Here is a 23,377-nt window from a genome sequence, read left to right as displayed (position 1 = left end):
TTGTCCTGAGCTGGTGTCAATCTATTCCTCCAGGTTATAAGAGACAGGATGAGGGGGAGTGGCCTCAAGCTGCACCAAGGGAGGTTTAGACTGGGTATTAGGAAAAAAAATGTTCCTTGGAAATAGTTTTAAATCATGGGACCAGACAGACCAGGGAAGTGGTAAAGTCATCATCCCTGGAATTGTTAAAAAAACATGTGGCTGTGGCACTTGGGGGAATGGTTTAGTGGTGAACATGGTGGTGGTGCTGGGTTAGTGGTTGGATTTGATGATCTGAAAGGTCTTTTCAAGCCTTAACAATCCTATAATTCTATGAAGAAACCAGACTGCAAAAATGTATTTGGCTCTTCATTCCTGTTTCAGCTGAAGCATAGAGGGTGGGGAATAAAAAGGAATAGGATTTGCACAGATAGGGCCATAAATACAATAACCAATGTCATCAGCCTTACATTTGCTCTGGGGTTCACTCAAAACTTTAATGATAGACAGACAGTTGATAGGTTCCACTGCACCAGGCAGCAGACCAAAGAATTCATAGAAATCTCTGTAAGAATTCATATAATCATGGAATGGTTTGGGCTGGAAAGGACCTTAAATCCCATCCAGTGCCACCCCTGCCATGGCAGGGACACCTTCCACTGTCCCAGGCTGCTCCAAGCCCCAATGTCCAGCCTGGCCTTGGACACTGCCAGGGATCCAGGGGCAGCCACAGCTTCTCTGGGAATTCCATCCCAGGGCCTCCCCACCCTCCTGAAGGAAGAATTTTTTCTAGTATCTAATCTAAACCTACTCTCAGCACTGATGTCTCTTTCATGATGAAAACCACAAGCCATCATGCCTCCTCTGGGATTTTAACTCGACCCAAGGGCACCTCTTTCTCTTCCCTTCTCTCTTGTCCTCAGCAAAGACAGCGACCATTCCACACCAGTAACACTCATATGCCACTCAAAACCTGCTGTGCTTTCATGATTTCTCCCAGAGCACACACTTAAAATAGGGCTTGTAATTCTACTCTGCTTGCTGGAGTATGTCACACAGTGAACTATGACAAAGTTAAAAAGTTCTTATCCCTATGTAGAGACCAGAAATAGGAATCATCCCATTACCTGCTCAGGAGCTGTAACCACACATCACAATGCACTGGCTTAGCAGAAGTCCACCCCATCTAACCCCTGAGTTGTACCTTCTCTGAACTCTCTTATTTTGTCCCACGCATAATAAACCCTCCAGAAAATAATCTGCTAGACAGTTCTTAAAGAAAAAAAAAAAAAAAAGGGTTCAAAGAAGCACTGTTTCTTGTTAGGGATTAGCAGCTAGAAATCATTTGGGTAACAGCTCTTCTTTTTCACCCTGGTTAATAGATAGGAAAATTAGTTGGCAATTTAAATGCTGCCTCATTTAACACAACGATTCCTAATTACATTATCAGCCCATCTGGCAAGAATTGCTTACAACCATCACACAGAAAAGAAAACACCAGTAACTCTACGCTGTGTTTGCCCACAGTTATTACGTGTTATTATTGGCGCTGACTGTCAGTCAGGTTATTTCAGCGATTTGTTTCTGCAAATTACTAATGTTACAATATACAGTGGCTTTTAAAGCAGACATATTGTACAGTTTTTTTCCCCCCTGTGTTATTTGGAATTAGCATTTACAGCCTACTTTCTAAAAAAAAATAGAAAAAAATCAGAAGGCTAGGCTTTAATATAGATTCTTCATCTGTTCCTCTGAAGATGCAGAAATAAAAGCAATTTAAAAGGCAAGTTAGAGAAATCTTCAGGAACATTTCTACATGTAGAGGACTGCAAAGTCAGACATAAACTTAAAAAGCCTCCAGAAAAACACATTGCTGCTGGCAGAATAATATATACTTGGTTTAAAAGGTAAGCCTGAAAACAAATATAGGTGGATTTGTTGGACTGGCACACTGCCCATGAACACTGGGGCAGGATGGACTCTCCATTCCTCACTGCTCACAAGCAGTCCCTGCACTGGAGGAACATCTCACCCCAAAGCCAAGTGATCCTCTGCAGCTTGGGTGGAATTATAATTCATTCTGGAGGAGGAGGAGGAGAAGGAGGAGGAGGATGAGGAGAAGAAGGAGGAAGAGCACAGAACCACATTTCATGCCAAGTCTGGGAGGAGAACTATTTCCAGGGTTGCCCTGAGTGAGATCACCTCACCAGAGAAAACAGACCTATCTGCTCCTCCCTCCAAAAAAAAAAACCCTCCCATGGTCATAAGAAGGGTTTACCCACGCAGCCAAGATAAGAGAGGCATTGTGAGGAAAGAGGAAAAAAAAAAAAAAAAAAGGAGATTAATTTTCTGATGACGTTTGCTCAGCAGGTGGTGCCCACATTTCACTGCAGCACTGGGGATGCAAAGGAAGGTGATTTATTGCAGCATGAAAACGTGGGCAAACCAGAAGGTCAAGTTTATCACCAAAGATAACTCCTGCTTTCACAACAGCAGAAGTTTGTCACAGAAACTGCGCTCTGTTTGTAGTCTGGGGAGTTACCAGGAGAACAAGTGGCAGCAGCAGACCAAACTCTCCAGAAAGTGTTTGGCCTTTGTTTCCATTCCCTCACTGCATTCCCAGATGGTGCCAGGACCTGATACTGACATTTTACTACCTTTACATTCCCTCTCTTCCCCAGCCACTTAAAACATCTATTCCCACACATCTCACACCCACAGTCTGCCCAGCAGAGGACCAAGAGTTTTCCCCCTCAATCTCTTCATGATCTGCACTGCCAGACTGGGAGGAAAACTTCTTTTTGCCTGCCTGAAAAGCAATAATCTCTTTCTTTGCCAGAAGATTACAAAGTACTATCTGGATTAGCCAATCTATCCGTGCTTAAGAGCACTGCATGCTTCTGTAGTGGAGATTTGTATAAAAAACACAAATGCTAAAATGACAGATTGCTCTGAAGTATAAACTTGCTAAACTAAATTGTGAGTTGAAATATGAGCATCTGACTGCGGGACTGATGAATAGTCATTTTGAGGAAAAATATTACAGGAAGTGCTTTATATATATTATCATTTTGACAATAAGGGAAGGCTATTATGGTTTAAAGACAAAAAAAATAGTCAGCCAATCAATCCTGGTAACAAAACAAAATATCTATTCTTCATTTCTACGCTCCCCTTCCTGCCAATGCCCTCGGTTCCCTAAACATTAGCATTCTTTCCGCACATGCCATCTCATGTGCTATCTTATTTTTCAGGCTGGAATTTATTTGCTGTGTCTAGATTTATCATACAACACATCCATCCTATTCATGCTATATGAACATGCTTTGCTGTTGAACATGAGCCATTACTTGCTTATCTTAGAGCTGTGTGAATCGTAGCAATTTTGTCTCATTGCCTTTTCAGAAAAGATTAACCTTTTTTTCTTATTTTTTTATTTTTTTCCCCCCAGATACAAGTCCCTCTCCCACCTCACACCCTACAGCAGACAAAACCAGATGTGTGCAGCAATCCTGTAGTTCACATAAACCAGCCACAGCTGAAATCATGCCCTGCTCTAGGCAGATTTTAAGGAAAATCTGGACTAAAGAGAGTAACAATAATCTAGAGGTCTAGAAAAAAATCACCTGTAAATAAGCACTGACACGCTTTAAACGGCTTGAGAAGACTAAGAAAAACTGTGATAGGCTTTTAACAGATGTAGGGGTGCCTCAGAGACCCTCAGGGAGCCAAACCTTTCAGAAATAAGGTGTTGTGTGGAAACCAACAGGTTCCTTCATCAGCCCTTCCCAGGGCAGCCACCAATAATTGTTAACCATGAATGTTAGAGCTCACTGGGAGCAGCAGGTCCCACAAATCTGGGGGAGGAAAATCTATATATTTACTGTGCTTATACCTCACACGTTCTTGAGTGGAAAGATAATGAGTGCCTAGATAAATGAAGGAATAAAAAAACCCCCACAAACACTCTTGAAATTCAAGAATGAGCGCATGACACATCAGCTACTTGCGCTTAAGTGCACACAAAGCTCTTGTTAAATCCAAAAGCCTGTTCCCACCTGTTAGTAGGTGTAAAGGAACCAAATTAATCAATTTGCTGGTAATTACAGTGCAGCACTGACGAGACAGGGAGGCTGTAAGGCGAATGCCACTGGGAGCAACTCTCGCATTTAGCTGCAAGCCTCACGAGGAATCCCAGTGCCCACGCAGCCTGGGTTTAGAGACAACGTCTGAGCTCTGAGCCACGTCCTAAATTAGCAAGATTCTCATCCAGAGCTCACCCCTCCCTCCCTGGAGAACAGGGTGACTCGAGGTGCTGCAGAGACAGGAATTAATTCAATAATTCCATAGCTAAAAGGAGCCTAACTCTCGGAGACGTGGTTGTGAATGGCATCACCCCATTTCACAGCCTCCTTCTCAGCAGGAAATTCTTTCTCAGTTTGAAACCACAGAGTGTGACCTGCTGGGCACTGTCCAGCAGGATTTTGAGCATTTTGGGACAATGGTCAGCCAGCTCAGATGGAGATAAGGGTGCTGCAGGAGGACCTGAGGAGAGGGAGAGCATCCAGCTCCAGGTCTGAGGTGAAATGTCTGTTCTGTTCACCAGCACTTGATCCTTCCAAAGAGCAGAATCACATCAAAGAATTTTACAGTTTGGGCTTTTTTAAGGGAGTAAAGAAGAAAGAAAAATGGAGAAATCATGCTAACACATTACCTTTCAGAATACAATATTAAGGAGGGCTTTTTGCTTTCTTTTTTTCTTTTTTGGTTAAGGAAATGAAATCAGTAAAGCCTACATTAATGTATTATACCCAGTGAATGATTACAGTTAGAAGCTGCATACAGTTCAGAATTTCAATTTTCTGAGGCTTTTGCTCTCCAAAATTAGCTTCCAATTTATTTTGTCAGGTCATTCTTTTCTTTTCCTCTATCGCTCATTAGACTCAGCGAAACTGCTGTCAAATAAAAAAAACCCCAAAAAACAAACCAAACCAAAAAGGCATTTTTAACTCTTCTTCTCTACCTAGCTTCAGAAGTCCTACACTACAAAAAAAAAAAAAAAAAAGAGTGAGCTTGTTTTCAAACTAAATCAACAAACCTCCAACTGCAGTAAGACCAAAACAGTTTTGCACATTTGTACAGAGCCAAGCCATGCTAGGCACACTCAAGAAGGCTTGAACTGACTTAATCTTCAAACCTTCCTCACCCTACAGGTGAGTCATGGTCCATGTTTGCTGTGCCATCTAAGAATAACAGAATTAACCAAGGGAATGAAGCCCATTCCTAATGTTGAGGTTAGGGCAGGAGGTATCTGTAGCCTCACCAGTGCTGCTATTTTTGGGGTAATCTCCCTTTTGCCAAAGACACCACAGTACCTTTGTCCTTCAGCAGGAGGCAGAAACCCTTCAGGAGAAGTTCAGTTTCTCTCCCATATTCCTACTTTCTCCTTTTAATGGTCCCCCTCACACCAAAGATCTGAACTTCAAACTCAAATTTAAATAAGATCCCAGCTTTCAAATTGCATTGGAGAGGTTAAACCAAGTGCCAAAGCTGCTCCTTCAATATTTGAGAAGTTTGTTTTTTTTTTGTTTTGTTTTTGTTTTCTGAGGGACTATTTACAAGAACATGGGAAATGGCTTCGAACTTAAAGAGAGTAAGGTTAGATTGGATATCAGAAAAACTTCCCTGTGAGGGTAGTGAGGCCTGGTACAGGTTGTCCAGAGAAGTTTTGGATGCCTCTGGATCCCTGGAAGTGTCCAAGCCCATGCTGGATGAGGCTTGGAGCAACCTGAGACAGTGGAAGGTGTCTCTGCCATGGCAGGGGTAGAACTGGATGATCTTTAAGTTCCCTTCCAACCCAGGCCATTCTGTAATTCTACTATTTGAAGGCAGTGAGTAACTTTGAAAAAAGTCTACATTTCAGAGGCAAATAGAAAGAAAACGAAACTTGCAAGGACAGCAGCGAGAAAAGTGAGGTTTTTCAGAAAGCTGCACACCAGGACTGATCTCTTACCTCTCTCCCCCCTCACCTTGCTCTCGTAGTGACACAATTCTTTTCAGGTTTTTCTGCCCCTCCTGTGTCAAGATGTTAGTTTGGGAGAGGAGTGTTTGTTAGCAAAGGTTTTTCAATCCTGCAGAGAGAGCTGTGAGGAGGAGAGGTGAAAGCAGGACACTCCTGACTCATCAAGTCTCTCCGTTCTCCCTGCAATGAGCTCTTCCCAGCAGCACTTCCATACCCACACTGTGGGACACCACTCATTAGGAAATCCTTCTAGCTGCACTTCCTTCAGGAAGCCCTCCTTATGTTTTTTTAGTGCTTCTCTTCAAGGACACTGAATGCCCCATGCATTTTCCAATCTGCTCCCCTAAAACGATGCAATAAATCCAAAGTGGGTAAGCAGAGTTTTCCCCTGGTTTTCTCTATCTGCACACTGCAACAGTGAGGCAACCAACCTTCCCAAAATACGAAAGGCAATTGATATGATTCTGTGGGAATCCCCACCTTGCTGATGGAGTCAAGTTCATGGCTCTGAAAGCAGCCTGTCCCTCCTGGAGGCCAGGGAAGCACAGACAATCCCATGTTCACAGTGAGATCCCTGGATTAGCTGGGATAGTTGGGCATGGAGGGGTAAATAAGTAAGCACACACCTTGGAAAGCCAGCTGTGAACTCCCTGGATTCCAAGGCATGACCTCTGCTATAAAAATGCCATGACTTGTTCTTCAGGACTGACCTGCAGCACTGCCAGGTTTTATTTAACACGAGATCTGGGTTGTGGCAGCCTGAGGAGCTGAAAAGGCCAATCCCACCTTCTTAACTGCCTTGAATTACCTCTTCCTCACCTGTCAGAGCAGCTCCCACCTCTGCTCCCCCCTTTCTGCCCAGAAACAGCCACCATCCCACACTTTCACACACCTGCTGGGCTGCCAGGATGGGAAAAGGGGCAGAACTGCACCTGATAGTGCAGGCAGCAGAAGGGAAGGAGGGAAAAATCAGGATAAAACCCACAAGTTCAGCTATGTCAGGTACAGGGACTGGAATTTGGTTACTCTGACTGTGTTTTCTGCTAGAAAAGCTGTGCCACACCTCTGGGGAGAAGGTGTAGGGCCAGGCAGCTTCCCACTGCTCAGTGCCATCTTCGGAATGTGCACAGGGCTCAGAGCACAAACAAGGTGATGCAACTCCAGTGGTTTTATTTCCCTGGCAATTAATAAAGGGAATACAACAGACGGAAAGCTTTTGCTCCCCATTGCACCTGACCTATTTAGGATATTGCCAGGCAGAATTTGATTGTCATCATGGGTGTTCCTTGGAATTATACAAGGGAGTTCAAAGGCACAAACAGAAAGCACCTTTATGCTCCGTATTAGCAGGAAGGACTATTTGATTGAGGAAAAAGAAAAGAAAAAAAACAAAACTCTTAAGCAATATCATCATGCTGTGTTTGAATAATTAAAAACAAGAATCATGTTTTTTATTCCTATTTGTTCTAACGTTTTTGCTTTAAAAATTGGCAGGACAATTTAAAAGGCAGTTTTGTTCCTCAAGTGAAATAAGATATGCTTAAAAAAAAAAAAAAATCCCTTTTTTAAAAGCAGCACTGTTCCTCCCCCTGCTATTGGAGTCGTTTATTTTTCTCTCTCCTTCTCAAACATTCATACTTTACTCTTTCCCCTGGCTAATACTGGAGAGGCAGCAGCTCTGGGAAATGAACCAGCTTCGCCCGTGGCTCATACATCATTACAATTGTTAACCAAGTTCCACTATAAAAATCCTGATTACACAGGAGAACGCAGAGGCATGCAGGAACACAGCTTTATTTCCAGATACCAGATTGAGTTTGGAGGGCAGGAAGTTAAAAGGCTTTGTTATGCACTCAGATTGATAAAGTCTGCCAGGACAAACCACAACAGCACACATCAGACTGTTTCCCACTCTCCATTCCTCCACACAGCAACCTGAGTGTAGGAATAAGATTCCCTCTATTCTGGCCAGGAGTTACATCCCACTGTGTGATGGGAGGTGGAATTGGATGATCCTTAAGGTCCTTTTCAACCCAAACCATTCTATCCATCCCACTGGAGCTGATGGTGTGGTGCTCAGGGCACTGGGATTGTGGAATTTCACCCACTGGCAACAGCAAATGTTGTGTGCACACCTGCCATGGAGAAAAGCTTCCAAACCTGGACAAAACCCTGCAGGTAGTGCCACTGGTATTTGGTCCCTTGCCAGCGACCAGAGGTCATTCAGGGTTAACCTGAAGGCTCAGCAGAGTGCAAATGGGAGTTAATTTGAGCTGGAACATGCAGCACACACCAGCGTCCATAACCACAGCTCCTGAGCAATTCTGTGAACTTTCCCCATCCCCACATTATTTACCTCGGCGGTTCAAATGCAAAAATCTGGCACCTTGGATCATGTGAAATGCTTGTGTTATTCCCTGAAGGACTTTGCATCTGAGAAGTAATGAGAGGATTATTCTCTGACAGTTAAACTGAAGCACTGTGACTGCATCAGATGTTATCTTGCTCCAGCACCTCTCAGATTTTGGGGAAGTGCGACCACCTTTGAACTCCTGTGTCTTATTTGCAACCCGAGAAGTGAGTGAATTAAATAAAAATCTCTTTAGTCACAGAAAAGGTAGGATTGATGAATCATTTTCTGACACGCCTCACACTTCACTCTCTCCTGTAGCAGACATCTAGCAGGCAGCACAGTGAATAAAAGCACAGCTTTTTCAAACCACGCTTAAGCAGCACAGGAAAACTGCCCTGAAGAGCTTCCAAGTTGGTGTTGTGTGCTCTGCCTGGAATCACAGAATCATGGAATGGTTTGGGTTGGGAGGGACATTAAAAATCATCTCATTCCAACTGCCTGGGCAGGGACACCTCCCACTTGAGCAGGTTGCTAAAAGCCCCAAGTCCAACCTGGCCTCGAAAAGATGCCACAACTGCTAATTTCTTCTACTGCAAACCCTGACAGTCAAGGTTTCTGTATCAACAGGTACCACAATGGAATTTTGGAAGGAAAGTTTCCATTTACGTAGGAAAAAAACAAGTGAGAAAAAAACCCCCTCCCCTGAGATTTCATGAAGTCACAACTTTGAAAATAGATCCAAATCCCGCAGTCAAAACAGACACCCCAGTATTTCATTTTCTGTGCCAAAACTATTGCTGCCAAAGGCAATCTTCAAATTCTTCTCTTCCTGAACACGAGGACAAAATTTTCAAGTTGGCACATGCAGGACCCAAACTTCCATATGATGACAAAACAGGGAAGCCTTTTGTTCCTGCAGAAACTCCAAATCCTGATCCTCTCTGGTATGAAACTTCTTACGGCAGCAAAGCAGGAAGCAGAAAGAGCCTTGGGTGGTGAGAAAATTCTCACACCTGACCTTGACCTGAGCCTGAGCACCAGGTGGACTCCAAGGTGCTCTTCTAAGAGCCACTTTCACAGGCAGATCCACTCACAAATATCAAGGAATTATCTGAGAGACGGCTGCCAAAAGCATCCAATTATTTTTCCCCTGTCAAATGGCAGGAGCTGGCCTTTCCTCCCTCCCTCAAGTGGAAAGGTGACTCTCAGTTCTTGAGTTGTCATGTCTTCTTTTTCTTTAAAGCAGAAATGCCCAAGTGTTGGAGTTTTGGATGCCTGAGGATGGATTCTTCTCTGTATTTAGGGAGGAGAAGTTTACCAAGTGTTACTGCAGCATTAATACCTTTCCTCTGTTAAATTAAGACCAGACTGGGATGTGAGAGCAGCATTTTCCCTGAACACATGCAATCTAGTTTAACAGCAGCTTTTGCTAGTAAATAGGTACAAAAATAAGCCAACCATAAGGCTAAATAAAATCAACTAATTTTAGTACTCGCAAGCTGAGCAAAGAGGACAAAATCTACAAGTAATTTGTTTTTCACAATATCAAATTATTAGTAAGCAGCGGTGAGGGAAAAAAAGGGATTGCAGAGTGCAATTACTATCTAAACAGATTCCCTTCAAAAGGGCCTAATTATGACACATTAATTTTATTCAGTGAATTGTAATTTTCACTCCAGTAACATCTTTTTCCCCCATCCAGCTTGTTTTCCTCAAATTCCCTCCCCATGACACCTCACAGGTTTCATCACAGGTTTGAGAAGGGCTCTTAAAAAACGCCAAAACAAAAGTCTAGAACATTTGTCCCCTGCTGCCCTCCCCGTAAAATACTCCTAAGACATTAAAAAGCAGTAAGAAAGACAGGCAAAATAAAGAATGGAGGAAGAACTCTGAGGGAGGAGATGGAACAGGGGGGAAAAGGTGCAATTTTATCAGTCTTTGGCAAAAGAGGGAGAAAACACAGAGTGGCCCAAGGCTTTCTGAAGGCTGGAGGCTGATTTGGCCATGTGAGTGACCAAAATCCATCAGACAAGGCTGCTGAACAGGCTGGGCAGCAGCAGCTCGTGTGGCCAAACTTGCATCCTGAGGGGGAGAAGTTTGCAGAGCTCCTCGGTGAGGCTCTCAGGTGATCTCAGGCTCTGCATCCCTGACTGTGCAGGAACCAAAGCCATGGGGTTGGTGCAGAGCTGAGCTCCCTCAGTGCTGCCAGTGGTGCAGGAGCAAACTGAGTGCTGCAAGCCAAGGGAAAAGGACAGAGGATTGCTCACACCGAGGTTCTCCTCTCAGCCAGGCTGTTCCCAGCCCAGGTGAGTTGGTTCCTGCCAGCCCAGCTCCTCAACACCACGATCCAGCTGCACGGAGGGCTGTGATGGAGATGTGCAGAAAGCAAAATAAAATCTATCCAGTTCTGGGCTGCTTTAAGTGCTTTGAAGGGCACTGAGCTAATGGATACAAGTTCAGGTGTAAAAGTGAGCATAGAACATGTTCTGTGTTTGCTTCTGAGCTGGATCTACAGAGCAAATCCAGGCTGAAAAGCAGCAAGATGCAGGACAGACCTCAATGGCAGGAAAAAACACTTCCTTTTCTGAGGCAGCTGAGTGCTGCCTCCTTCACTTTGAAGATTTGATCTCAAGCCCTAATCTGTGCTGAAATAGAAGCAACAAGTTCCTTCACTTATTTACACAGGTTGTTTGTACGATTAAATCTGTATTTTACAGCCAGGAGGGAAAGGCAGAGAGTTTTCTACAGCTCACACTGGAGAGCCATCATACCAGCTTTCTTTTCCAAACAGAGCTGTACTCGACAATGACCAGGTAACGTTTCAGGTCAGACTTGTTTCATTTACACGGAGTGAGAAAATTTCAAAGATAATCATATGGGGAGGCACTGTAATATAGCTAACGTGTCCTCACATACTCAAAAGTCATAAGTGCTCTTCAAGAAAATGAAGGCCCCTGCAAGGTGTGGGAGCTTTTAAATCTGTCTTGCCAGATGCTATCCCTAGAGCTCACAGTCCTGGAGGTAGAGAGAGGGGAGAAAGGAAAAGAAACAAAACAAAAATCTGAAAACAACAAGAAGAGAATGATTTCTTCCTTAATAATCCAAATGAACCAAACCCACGGAAATTCCACATGGGCTTTCTTTCGTCCACTGGTTCATTTTCATCTCATTTCTACTCCAAATCCCAACTAATTCACACTTTAATCAGGCAAAACAGTTATTTGCTTGCCCTCTACTTTCCTCTTTCCAGATTTAACTGATGTTTTTGCCTTGACAGGGAAGAAAATGCAAGGAGTGGTAAAAAATGTGAGTGTGACACCAATTCCCACCAGCCCTGCTCCTCACAACAGCTCTTCTGCCCCAACCCACAGGGTCTGAATGCACAATTGCCACGACCAGAGACCCTGGATAATAAAGCTTCCACCACTGCTCTGAAGAGGAGAAAGCACCTGTAAATAAACAGTTAGTGGAGCTCTAATCCCTAAGTCTGGGAGAGGAGCACAGCCTGAGGAATGACCATGGTGAGCCTCTTCCACTCAGTGTAATCAGCACTCTTATTTTGGGTTATTTCTGTAGTACAGGCTCTACTACCTCCACACAGTCTCTTTTGCCAGGGCTAATTTTGGATGGAAGGAGGTGCTGGAATGCTAATTTGTAAAGGCAGGGACTTTTCTGTCAATCCAAACCTGGTATGTTTATTTGCTTTGTCTTGGGTCAAAAACACATCACAGCCCACCAGGCCACAGCCATTCACTGTATTAGTCCTGAATTGTGACTGCCAGGTCCTCATCCTTTTTATTCTGCAGGTATCCAATAACAACCAAAATCAACTCATAATTTAGCAACAAGAATATTTTGCATTTCAATAGTATTCCCATGAGACAGATCTGGAGGGGTTTTCATGCTGCCACCTCAAAACACTCCAATGAACCAAAGAACTTGTCTTTGCTTCTCAACCCTTTGTTTTTTCAGCTTCCATAAAGAACTCAAACACAGAAGACCTAACTAATTACTAAAATAATAATAATTAAAAAAAAGAAAGAAAGAAAGAGAGACTTGTTATGGAACCTGCCTTCTGATACTTGAATGAAGAAAGATCACACTTTTCAAACTTCTTGTGTTTAGAAAGACAGTGAGCCCCTTTTCAGCAAAATTAAGAAGCAGAGCTTAGCTTGCTGGGGAATAGCACAGCACCAGAAATCAAGATTACAGGAGCAGTTGAACATTTCCTCACATCTTCATTCCTTCCAACACTCAGGGAACGAGAGCTAACACCAATTAAGGAATAATGGCTGCAAGTTCAGAACTTGTTAATGTGTGTGTTCATCACCTTCAAAACATGAAGCCATAAATTCTGAGTCCATGACACACTAGAGGTATTTAATACATATCCTTCTTGATCATTCCTTTCTTTAATAGCTGGAAGAAATTGAAGGGAAGATAACTTCCCACCAATTAAGTGGGAACTGAAGTTTGTGTTTCGCAGCTGAGGCCGTTAGACCCAAAATCCATGCTGACCTTAAAACTTGAGAATAAGTTTATGGAATGGGTTTTTGCTTACCTCGTGCACAGAACAAACTGCCATTAGGATAAACAGCAGATAAACCCCTCTTCATGCACAGAATCCAAAACTGGCACTGAAAGAAGGGAGCTGTGGCATTCAGAGCACAAGTCAGACCCTGCCATGGTTAATCAGACCAGAGCTCTCAGAGGTCTCTCTTTCCCAGAGAAGTTGCAGGAATAACATTTACCTGTTCTCAATTAAAACACAGCTTGGAAATGCAGTGGGATCAGCAGGATTACCACCACCTCATACAAGAGGCAAGATGAGGCAACGGTGCTGTCCCTGCAAACATTTAATGCAGTCCAGATGGACTTCAAGGAAGCTGTGAAAAACATGAGTTTTTTTTAAGGGTTTGACTATTCTTTTGGTCAAAAGCTTGTAGGAGAAACAAAATTAATATGAAGAGAACTGCAGTGAAGATAGCAAAAAGCCCTAAGTGATCTTCGGTTCGATTTCTCACAGTGCTTATAATCTCAGGGTAGGCAAAATAATAAAAGACAGAGCAAAGGAATTCCATCGGATTATTTGAAGAAATAACTAAGAACACTGCACACAGTTCATACTGGGCTCTTGCCACCTCTTATTTAAATCTGGAATCGGAAGAATTGCACCTATACAGACAGGTATAAAGCAATTAATCCGCCAGAAATAGACACATAATAATACATCCATGAAATAAGGGACAAATACAGCACACCCTTCCATACAACAGGCTGTTTTCACCTTTCACATAATTCTTAAGTAGGTCTACACGTGAATGAGTAATAATTAGTGGGAGTAGTAACATCTGACACCGAGCTGGTAGCTGGCCTGGAGATGTGATAGGATTACGAAGGATACTGTATCATAAAACTGGAAATGATCAGAAACACTCTTGGCTGCAAACACTTTGCAAAACTGGATTGACTGCACTGAAGTTTCCTGTCTTGGAAATAAAATAAATTTTGACTTCACACAGCTGCTCTATTTTTGTACCGTCAGAACAAGTGTTTCAGAACTGCCATTGTGAATCGCAGCTCTGCACTGTGTTTATCTGCTATATGACAAATCAGAATTGGAACGAAAGCCAAAAAGTATGCCTTAAATGACCTGAAAAACGAAATTCTGTCATAGTAGCTTCCTTCCAAGAACCGAAATTAAAAAGGGAAAATGTCTAAAAATGCAGTTGAGCAGCAAAGCAAGCCCTGTAGTGCTGAAGCCTTCCACAAATGTTCATTCCCCATTCTGGCACAGCAGCTTCCAACACTTGACGCACAGCCTCCCAAACCTACCAACGCTATTGCAGCCACGACACCAAACCTGGTGCCTCTTCTCTGCTCTTTGTGCTCCACCACTGCCCTGTGAGCATTTCCCCATCCCCTCTCTGCTCCCATCCAGAGCAGCAGCTGTGCCATCACCCTTCTGCTCCGCCAGCGCGGAAACGCAGCCGCGCTGCTCCGCCGCTCTTCCCTGCCAGCATCCTCCTTCCTCCTTGGCACAAAGTCAGGGCATTCCTGCTCTCCGGGCTCTGCAGTGCTGGGACAGGCCTGGCTGAGGCAGGGAGGTGGAAGTCCCAAGCTGGAGGGGTGCAAGAGTAAAGGAAGGTGTCCCAGCGTCACTTTGCAGCGCAGCTTCTGATGTGAAGCAAAGCCAGGTTGGGAGGAGCATGTAAATCAGGAGATTTTCGTTTTCCACACCACCGTGCACAGCCCACTCCCAACTCCAGCAACTGCTTGCCCAAGGAGCTTAACACAATCCAACGCTTGGCACTATCCAGACACTTGCTTTTAGTAGCAGCATGTGAAGCATTCAAGTACCAACAGTAGCAGCTTTGTAGCTTTGTACTACTCACTGCAAAGCAGAGAAACAGCAAGTGCATTTGTGATCTGCATTTGTGATCTTTAAGTCTTCTGGTTTCAGGCAGGGAATAAGATAACAAATTCATCCTCATCAAAAGTGGAGAATAAATTCTAACTGCGCTCTACTGAGTCATTACACACCAAGATCTGATTTGGGAAACAGAAGCATTTATAACTTCACTTACAGCCTCAGTGGGTCTACTTGGGAATAAAAGCTCACAAGTGCTAAACCAGTGGTGGTCTTTAAAATAATTAACTTTGCAAGAAGTGAGAACTAGTTCAGAATAGTAAAGCTTTGTAATCAGATTCAAAGCATGTTTTTATCATGTGGAAAAAAATAAAAATCAGAGGCAACTTCAGCTGAAACCTTACATCACCTGTAACACAAGTAATGGAAGCTGTTAAGCATAAGTGAAGCCTCTGGGTGTACTGAGGGCAGCACATTTCTCTCTCTTAGACCTCCAGTCATATTATTAAAAGCTTGTCACATTTTTCCTTTTCCATTTCTTCCAATTTTCGAATCCCCCTAGACACGCACGGAGATAATAATGCTTGATAGTCACTTTTTCAACCTGAAATTATTTTTTTTTCATTCAAGACATGCTGAATTGGATGATTAGTCCAATCAAATTTGGTACCTCCATTCTGGCAGAAGCCAATATTGAATGTTTGAATGTTCCCTGGAGTTACAAAGCACACACCATGCCACACTAACAGAACTAGTCAAATATGCATCACTCAACACAGAGGAAAAATGACTTCATGGCCTCTGTGGCCATTGGGCCACACCTTGATATGTCAGTCCTACTTGGGTTTTTTTAAAAAAACCCTCAATTTATTGATCATAGAATAATGCCAGTCTTCCCCAATGCATGTATTGATTTTAGTGTGATACCTTTTGATTAGAGAGACGATGTGGCAAATCCTCTTACATTCGAGGAGCAAAAAAATAGAGAGTTCCAAAAATGCAATGACGGCTGAACACTCCCTATTGGCTGCACATTTTGGCATTCATCTGCTTTTTATTACGTAGGGGAGTTAAGCAGAAGAATAAAGATTTTTTTTTCTTTCTGTCCACACTGGGAACACAAGGACCTGAACTCCTGAAGCAAACAGAAAGTTCTGAAGGAAAGCCCCGAGGGCTCTCAGGAAATTAATCCCCACTCAGCTGACTAGTCATCCCCACCAGCAGCCCAGCACCGCTCCTCCTGGGATCTCATGACACACATGAAAGAGCAACTCCACGGCAAAAAAAAAAAAAACCTCGAAACAAACTTCAGCCACACTGGTCTGGAGGCAGAGGGAGAAGATTCAAGGCAACACGATCTGTTTGAAAACAATGTTCAGCACGCACAGGTTCTGTGCCCTGTTAATGAGCAACACATGGATTCCCGACAGAAGGGCTGGCTGTGCCCAGCCATCACTTAGTTTAGCAGGAAGATGCCGAGCGATTCTCCCGGGAGCACCGGGAAGATCTACCAAAGCACCCAATCACGATGCAGAGCAGCTTAAAAAAGCAAAGAATAATAAAAAAAGCACCCTCTGTCTCTAAACCACGGTCAGTTCGGCTGGCAGAGCAACTCGCTCCGGATCCAAACGCCGTGATACAGCCTAAAAAAAGCCTGGGGACCAGATTTGCATGATTGCCCCAGCAGTGCCAGGGTCGGGCAGGACAGGGCAGCCGGGGGATTCTTCTCTTCGTTCTTCCCTGGCGGAAAGTCGCTGCTGCCGGGCACAGGCACCGAGTCCCGGGAACGGGAGAGAAAAAGAAAGAAAGGGGAAGGAGGAGGCGCCAGCGCCGAGCACCGGGACAAAGTTGCGTTGGAGACGAGGGGGGGAGGAGTGGCTCCCACCCAGGACAAGTTTGGCCCCCCGCTTCCATCCCTTCCCAGCTCCCCATCCCGCAGCCCCGGCCCGCTCCTACCGCCTGCGGCGGGGTCCCGATCAGCATCTCCAGGTAGTAGCCGCGGCCGGAGTCGCCCTGAAGGTTCTCCACCATGGCTAAAAAGTTGAGGCTGCCGCCGGGATCCGAGGCCAAGGCCAAGCCGTCCGCAGCCCCGGGGGGATCCTGCTGCCCGCCGCCCGGCCGCAGCACCACCGGGGCGGGCGGCGAGCCGGCGGGGGCGGCGGGGTGGGACACCCGGAGCGGCAGCGAGAAGAGCGCCCGGCAGAGCCCCGCCGTGCCGGCCAGCAGCAGCAGCAGCAAGCCGGGAGCCGCCGGCGGTGCTCCCATCCCGGCAAAGCCCCGCTCGCCAAGTGCGGCGGCTCCGGCCGGAGGCAGCGGCCGCCTGGCTGCTAGACGGGAGCAGCCGAGGGGGGAGGAGGAGGAGGAGGAGGAGGAGGAGGAGGAGGAGGAGGAAGAAGAAGGGAGCGGCTTACCCACGCCCCGGCTCCATCTCCCCCTCCCCCGAAGCGAGCTCCTCCTCGCGTTTCTCCCGCACGGCCCCCGGGTAACCGGGGCGCTCGGAGCTCCGGCGGCCGTGCGGGAAAGTTGCTCCGACCCAGCGCCCGCGGGAGAAACTTCCCGGCTCGGCTCAGCCCTGCCCGCAGCTCCGCTAACGGAGCGTGACGGCACCGCGGGGAGAAAAGTTTCCGAAAGCCTTCCAGGGAGAGCGGCGGAGCGGAGACCCTCGGCTGCGGTCCGCTCCCGCGGCTCCTGTCCCTTCCCGCGGCTCCTGTCCCCTCCCGGGGCTCCTGTCCCCTCCCGCGGCTCCTGTCCCTTCCCGCGGCTCCTGTCCCTTCCCGCGGCTCCTGTCCCTTCCCGCGGCTCCTGTCCCCTCCCGGGGCTCCTGTCCCCTCCCGCTGTGGTGGCGAGGCTGACTGGAGCTCCAGCAGCCTCCGTGGGCAGTCTCTCCCCTGCCGACCCCGCGGGCGCAGAGGCTGCGGCCGGGCAGGAGGAGGCGGGGGTGGCAGTGCGGGGTCACTCGGGGATGCGGTGCGTGTCCCCGAGCGGCAGTTCACACGCTGGCGGCTGGTGTGAGGAGCGGGCGTGTGTGTGTGTGCGAGTGGAAATTCATCTGCCGCACCGGCAGGAGCGAGGCACGCAAGGCGTCTGCTTGAGAGAGCATGCGAGGCTTTAAATGTCTTCATCATGCACGGAATTAATGACGGCAGTCAAGTGCGGCCTTTTGAAAGATGGGAACACTTAGGATGGAATTAGTCTCGACATCTCGGGAGTGATGACAGTGCCTGATGGATCGCTGGATGGAGCAGACAGACCAAAAGCCTCGAAATGTAACACTGGGCAAGTCTAAGCAGTCACTCTGTGGTTGTTTCTGACTCTTCCCCCAGTCCTCGGTAGTAGATAAAGTTGAAAAATATCCAGCTGAAGTCATGTGCACTTTGGTGTCCCCTGATCGATGTGCTGTCCTAGGCAACCACCTGGTCTCTCCCTGTGTGTGAATCTGTGCCGAGCTGCCTGGACTAAGATCCCTCCCAGGCTAGAGCAAACTGAAAGAGCTCCCTCCCTCCCTTCCTCCTTTCCTTGAGCTGGAGTAATCGTCCACAAGATTTCCAGGTGTTTCACAGGTATTAAATGAAGTTTCACTCGGAGGCAGACAGCAGTAGTGTTCATTCCTGGGAAGGCTGAGCAGCCTGTTTGGGGGAAGGATACTCGGGTGAGGATGTTACTCATAGCCATTTGTCAGAGTTGCTTGGAGAGGATAATCCTTAAAAAGAAAGTGGGAGCCCACCTTCCCTTGCTGACGGAAAAAAGGTGTTTTCACATTTTTTCACTGATGTTTTCATTACTCCGGCTCTGCCAGTTCAAATCTGGAGGCCTTGTGCTCACTCTGTAGGGCCTCCCTTGGATCAATTCAGTGTTTCTGGTGCAGCTGGATGCTTTTCCTTTTCTATTCATGCCAGGAGGGGGATGCAGACCCTCTCCTGGCTGGTGCAGAGGAGGTGGGAAGCCTGCAATGACCTTGGCCTGGCTGGGGACTTGAGGGGAGGGTGTAAATGAAGCTTCCTCTCAGGAGGTTGTTGCACTTGTGGGAAACCACACACCTCGGTAAGAGGTGAAACCGTGCGAAGTTCCCCTGCTGCACAAAGCTTTCTATTTGCCTGACAAGTAGGAATGTGAAATATTGCAGCCCTGCTCTGTCTAGTCTCACCTGCTCCAGGCAGAGGGAAAATGCTGCTGTGGGCTGATGGCAGCTGAACACCTGAGGGAGTGGCAGCGAGGCTCAGCAAAGAGGTTATCTCCGGGGTGCTACACTAATGGCTTTTCCTAATGTAGCTGGGATAGTGACAGGTTACACTGTGGGGCCTGTCTAGTCACAGCTGAAGCTGAAGGGGAATTAAAATGCTTGGGGCTCTTCATGGGTGAGCTGAAAACTGGAGAGATGCCCCCGCCCCTTTGGAAAAGGGAATGTGAAAAGTAATCAGGAGTATAATTGAACACCCCCTCAGAGTGGTAGGGATGTATTTAGAACAGTCAGCAGCTATGTGCATTTTGTTTTAATTCTTTTACAGTACAGTAAGTCTTCCCCCTTGCTGCTGTTGCTAAGATACGTTACCACACTCCTGGCTGAAGCAATTCCAGTCAGAGTGTATAGTTTTCAGAGCATAGAGGATATAGCATAGCCTGTAAGTGTTTAAGAGAAAACTTGTCCTTTTTGTTCATGCTGTTTGGTAGAAGTTCTTCTCGTCCTGTTTTCCACAGCCCTGCATCAGTCTGGTAGTAAATGCACATCAGGCAGCTAGCTGCTGCATAAGAGATGCTGTGTGTGAAACCTTCCTGTCCTGCCATGGCATCATCCCAGCAGGGCTGGTGTTCAGCTTCTTGTGGGCTTCCTGCCTTGCTTCCTCTGCTCCTTTATTTATTCTGATTAGCATTAGGCTGTGCCACATACAGGTGAGAAGTTCCAGTGCAGTTCTGAGTGCTGGCAGGAGTGGGCCTTGGAAGAGGAATGTGAACAGCTGCTTGGGAAAGGAGATATAAAAAAAAAGTCCTCCCAGAGAGCCAAATGTAACTACATCCAAGATGTTCCTTGGAGGGGAAGTCATCTGTATGCAATGAATGCCACAGTCAACGTGCACATTTGGTTTTTTGTGTATCACATACAGAAAATAAATGAAATGCCAGAAATAGACATGAGTTTCTCTGTACCCTTTGTATTCTACAATATTTGGTGAATCTTGCTTTTCTCTATTTTTTAAAATATGTGTTCTTTGAGTAAGTAATAATAAAAATAATTTTAAATATCAGCCTCTGTGAAAAGGTATTTCTTTTTAAAGTCAACTGTCCACATATAAATTTTCAGGTAGATCTTGACTTTAATCCAACTCTGCATTTATTTAATTCAATGGTACTGTGATACTGTAAAGCTTGAGCCACTTGACAGTGAATTAACATTTGTCTCTATAACACAGCCTTCCACCATTATTTACAGAATACAGAGCCTCATAAAAATGCAGCTTCTCTGTGCTGTGGGCAAGGTGTATGAACTCAGTCAGAGGGGACAGTTGCTCTGTGGAGATGTTAAATCAGGCCTGTTGAGAAAACAAGCAGGAACAGAGGAGGCATCTGAAGATGCAGAGGAAGTGCTGGAGCTGATCTGAGCAGAGGAACTGTGTGGCTAAAAAGAGATCCTCTCCCTCCCGAAGAGGAAGCTATTAGGGAACTGCTCAGATCGAAGCTGAGCTTCTGAGGGAGTCAGGCTGACCTGTGCTATTGTTACACAATCAGAAGGGCAGATGGGCACAAAGACTTCTGTCCCAAAATTGCTTTGTCTGCTTTCGGTGTTCTTGCTCTTAGCATAATCAATACTTCAGTTTTAAGAAGACTGATTGTTCCTTACTGCTAATTCCACACTGTTCCTGAAGGAAACCCAGCTGGACCTGCGGTGCACGAAGGGTTAATTCACAGAATTCGGCAGCCCGAGGAGAGGGTAGGTTTTGTTCTTGCTGGACCTGACTGGGAAAAGGTCTTTTTCATATTTTGGGATGAATCCAGGGGAATACTGCTTGTACAAGACAGAAGTGTAAACAGTCAAGTGGCAGCAGAGGCCACAAGGTCTGGCTCTGTTTTGTGTCAGCCAAGGTTTGGCTCTGTTTGTCTTCAAAGGCCACGAATAAAACAGCTGCCCCATGGGATGAGAGATGTGCCACCCAGGAGAGATATTCCAGGAGTATTCCTGGGGCTCAAAAACATTTCCTGTGCCAAAGGAAGTCCCCTTCTGGGACTTGTTTAGGGACGGAGGGTATGTCCTGTGAGTAGAGCTCACACAAAATGAATCTTGTGGCTGAAGACTCTGTGCTTGGGGATGTAGGTGCCAATGTTTCTCACCCTCCACCTCTTTATTTTGGGTAGAGAATCTGTGGGTGGGGCTGTCAGATTTTGGAATGATGATGCATCCCTTTGGCTGCAGCAGAACACATAAGGTGTTGTAGAGCCAAGATGGTCAGAGGGATGGAGCAGCTCTGCTGGGAGGAATGGCTGGGAGAATTGGGATTGTTCAGCCTGGAGAGAAGCTTTGGGGTGACCTCATTGTGGCCTTGCAAGAATGATGGAGAGAGACTTTTTACAAGGCCAGGTAGTGACAGGGTAAGGGGGAATGGCTTAAAAGTGGCAGAGAGTAGATTTAAATTAGATGTTAGGAAGAAATTCTTCTGTGAGGGTGGTGAGGCCCTGGCACAGGTTGCCTGGAGGGGCTGTGGCTGCCCCTGGATCCCTGGAAGTGTGCAAGGTTGGATGAGGTTTGGAGCAACCTGGGACAGTGGAAGGTGTCCCTGCCATGGCAGGGGGTGGAACTGGATGATCTTTTAAGTTTCCATCCAGCCCAAACCATGCCATGATTTTATCATCCCTTTTTCTCTAACAAAGTGGTGTGTGACCAATCAAAGGGAAGAGCTGCAAAATGCCCCTTGTTTTGTGCTTGTCCCCGTGCTGGAGCAGAGAGGCTGTGCAGAAACCTCTCCTTTGTGGAAAGGAGCAGGAGCCAAAGAAGGAGAGGCAGAAACAGCTGCAGGTCCAAGTGGCCCCACAGTCTCAAAGGCAGCACAGAGCAGAGGTGAAGGCAAGGATCATGACCCCCCTGGTGCTACAAGCCCATCAATATATTTGGAATTATGTTGATTTTGACTGTTTATCACCTTCTGTTTGAATATTTCTGGTCTGGTGTGACTCTGCTGTCTGGGGAGCTGCAGTTTGAGCTCCTGCCCCACATCTGAGGCAACTGCAGAGCTCTTGGTAAATGCATTGACCACTCTCACAAAAGTGTTATTTCTCCTCAGAAAGTTCTGCAGGTTTCCTCAACTTTACTCTCCAGCTGCAAGAAATAATTGGGAAGAAATAATTTGTGGGTTAGACCTTAAAATGATCCAATATCGACATTCTGATTCCAGACCTTCCTACACCACTAACAGCAATGGTTATAAATTCATAAACTATGAAAAATTAAACATACAGTGAACTATAACAGTGCTTTAAAAACAACATGTTGAGAGCTGGTACTGCTGAGCTTACCCAGATATAAATGTGGGACTGCAATCCACTTGCCCAGAGCTGGTGGACTATTCATTTATTGTTAATAAATAGGAGTAGTAGGAATAGCTTTTCACTGGGTGTTCAGGAAACAACTCAGCTTCTTGGTTAAGACATTTCAGCAGTGCTTAGAATCCACAATATTTACTTGGAAGTGGAGGAGGGATAGAGAATCCTCATGGAAGTCTGGGGAGTAGTTATTGAACTGGAAAATTCGAGAAATAAAGGAGTTCACACAGATCAAAATTAGTTCCTTTATAATTTGCTGGTTTTTAGTCCACCTTTCTTTATGATGCTGATGCTGATCCTGGCAGAGCCTCTGAAGGCTGGATGCAGCAGGTAAATTTTGTCATAATCTGTAAAAATCTTCAGTTTCTTTAATTTGAGGTCCTCAACTCAGTGACTGCCAGCTGGACAAAGAGCTTCCTTCCTTTCCTTGCTTCCTGGGCCAATAAATTACTGGATTCTAGTTTAGATATGCTGCTGTAGTAAATAAAATCTGAGCATAAACCATGTGCCTGAGTGATTCTTCGATGAAGGAGAATTTAGAGGGACCACCTAAATATGTGTAATTAGTAGGATTAAATATATAAGTTTTTAAAAACCTGGTGTTTTTTTGATAAGAGATGATTTGCAGCCTGACAATGAGCTCTTGATTTTTCATTTTTGGCTTTTCGATCTTGAAATGGTACTTTATTTATGAATTTTGCTTCTTTTTCCTTTTTTAAATTTTTTTAAAATTTTTTTAAAATTCCAAAATAGTAACACAGATATACTGGAAAAAATTGTTACACAGTTCTCAGTGACCTTGATCAAAATAACCTATTCTGTATCTGATTTCTTTCTAATTAAAAAACCAATAAAACCCCCCAAAATTGAGCTCTGTTTTCCCCAAATTCTTAGAAAGGTTAAAGTTTTTCAGTTCTTGCATGTAAAGACAAACATGTGCATGACAAATGAAGATGTCACCAGCAAAGTCGTCCACAAGCACTGAAATATTCAAATATTCTTGGCATCTAAGCCATGGGGAAAAGCTGATCCACCAAAGAGAGGTTTGCATCTATCAGCTTTGTAAAAGAAAGTCTTCTTGTCATCCTCCTGGGTTCTGGAGATCCCTGAAATGCTGGAGAAAGGT

General features: G+C 45.5%; 1 protein-coding gene across 1 annotated transcript in view; it reads right to left on the bottom strand.

Moving 5' to 3' along the window:
- Positions 1-17,086, bottom strand: part of BACE2 (beta-secretase 2) — a 50,243-nt gene extending 33,157 nt beyond the window's left edge. Inside the window, exon 1 of the mRNA XM_085040469.1 lies at positions 16,681-17,086. Within this exon, the coding sequence (XP_084896595.1) occupies positions 16,681-16,989 (309 nt within the window). The 5' untranslated portion in view covers positions 16,990-17,086. The remainder of the gene's footprint in view (positions 1-16,680) is intronic.
- Between the last annotated feature and the right edge of the window lie 6,291 nt (positions 17,087-23,377).

Source organism: Lichenostomus cassidix, chromosome 1, assembly GCF_008360975.1.
Source record: "Lichenostomus cassidix isolate B80296 chromosome 1, HeHo_3.0, whole genome shotgun sequence".
Taxonomy (NCBI): domain Eukaryota; kingdom Metazoa; phylum Chordata; class Aves; order Passeriformes; family Meliphagidae; genus Lichenostomus; species Lichenostomus cassidix.
Note: the sequence above shows the minus strand (reverse complement) of the source record. Positions and strands in the feature narration are given on the sequence as shown.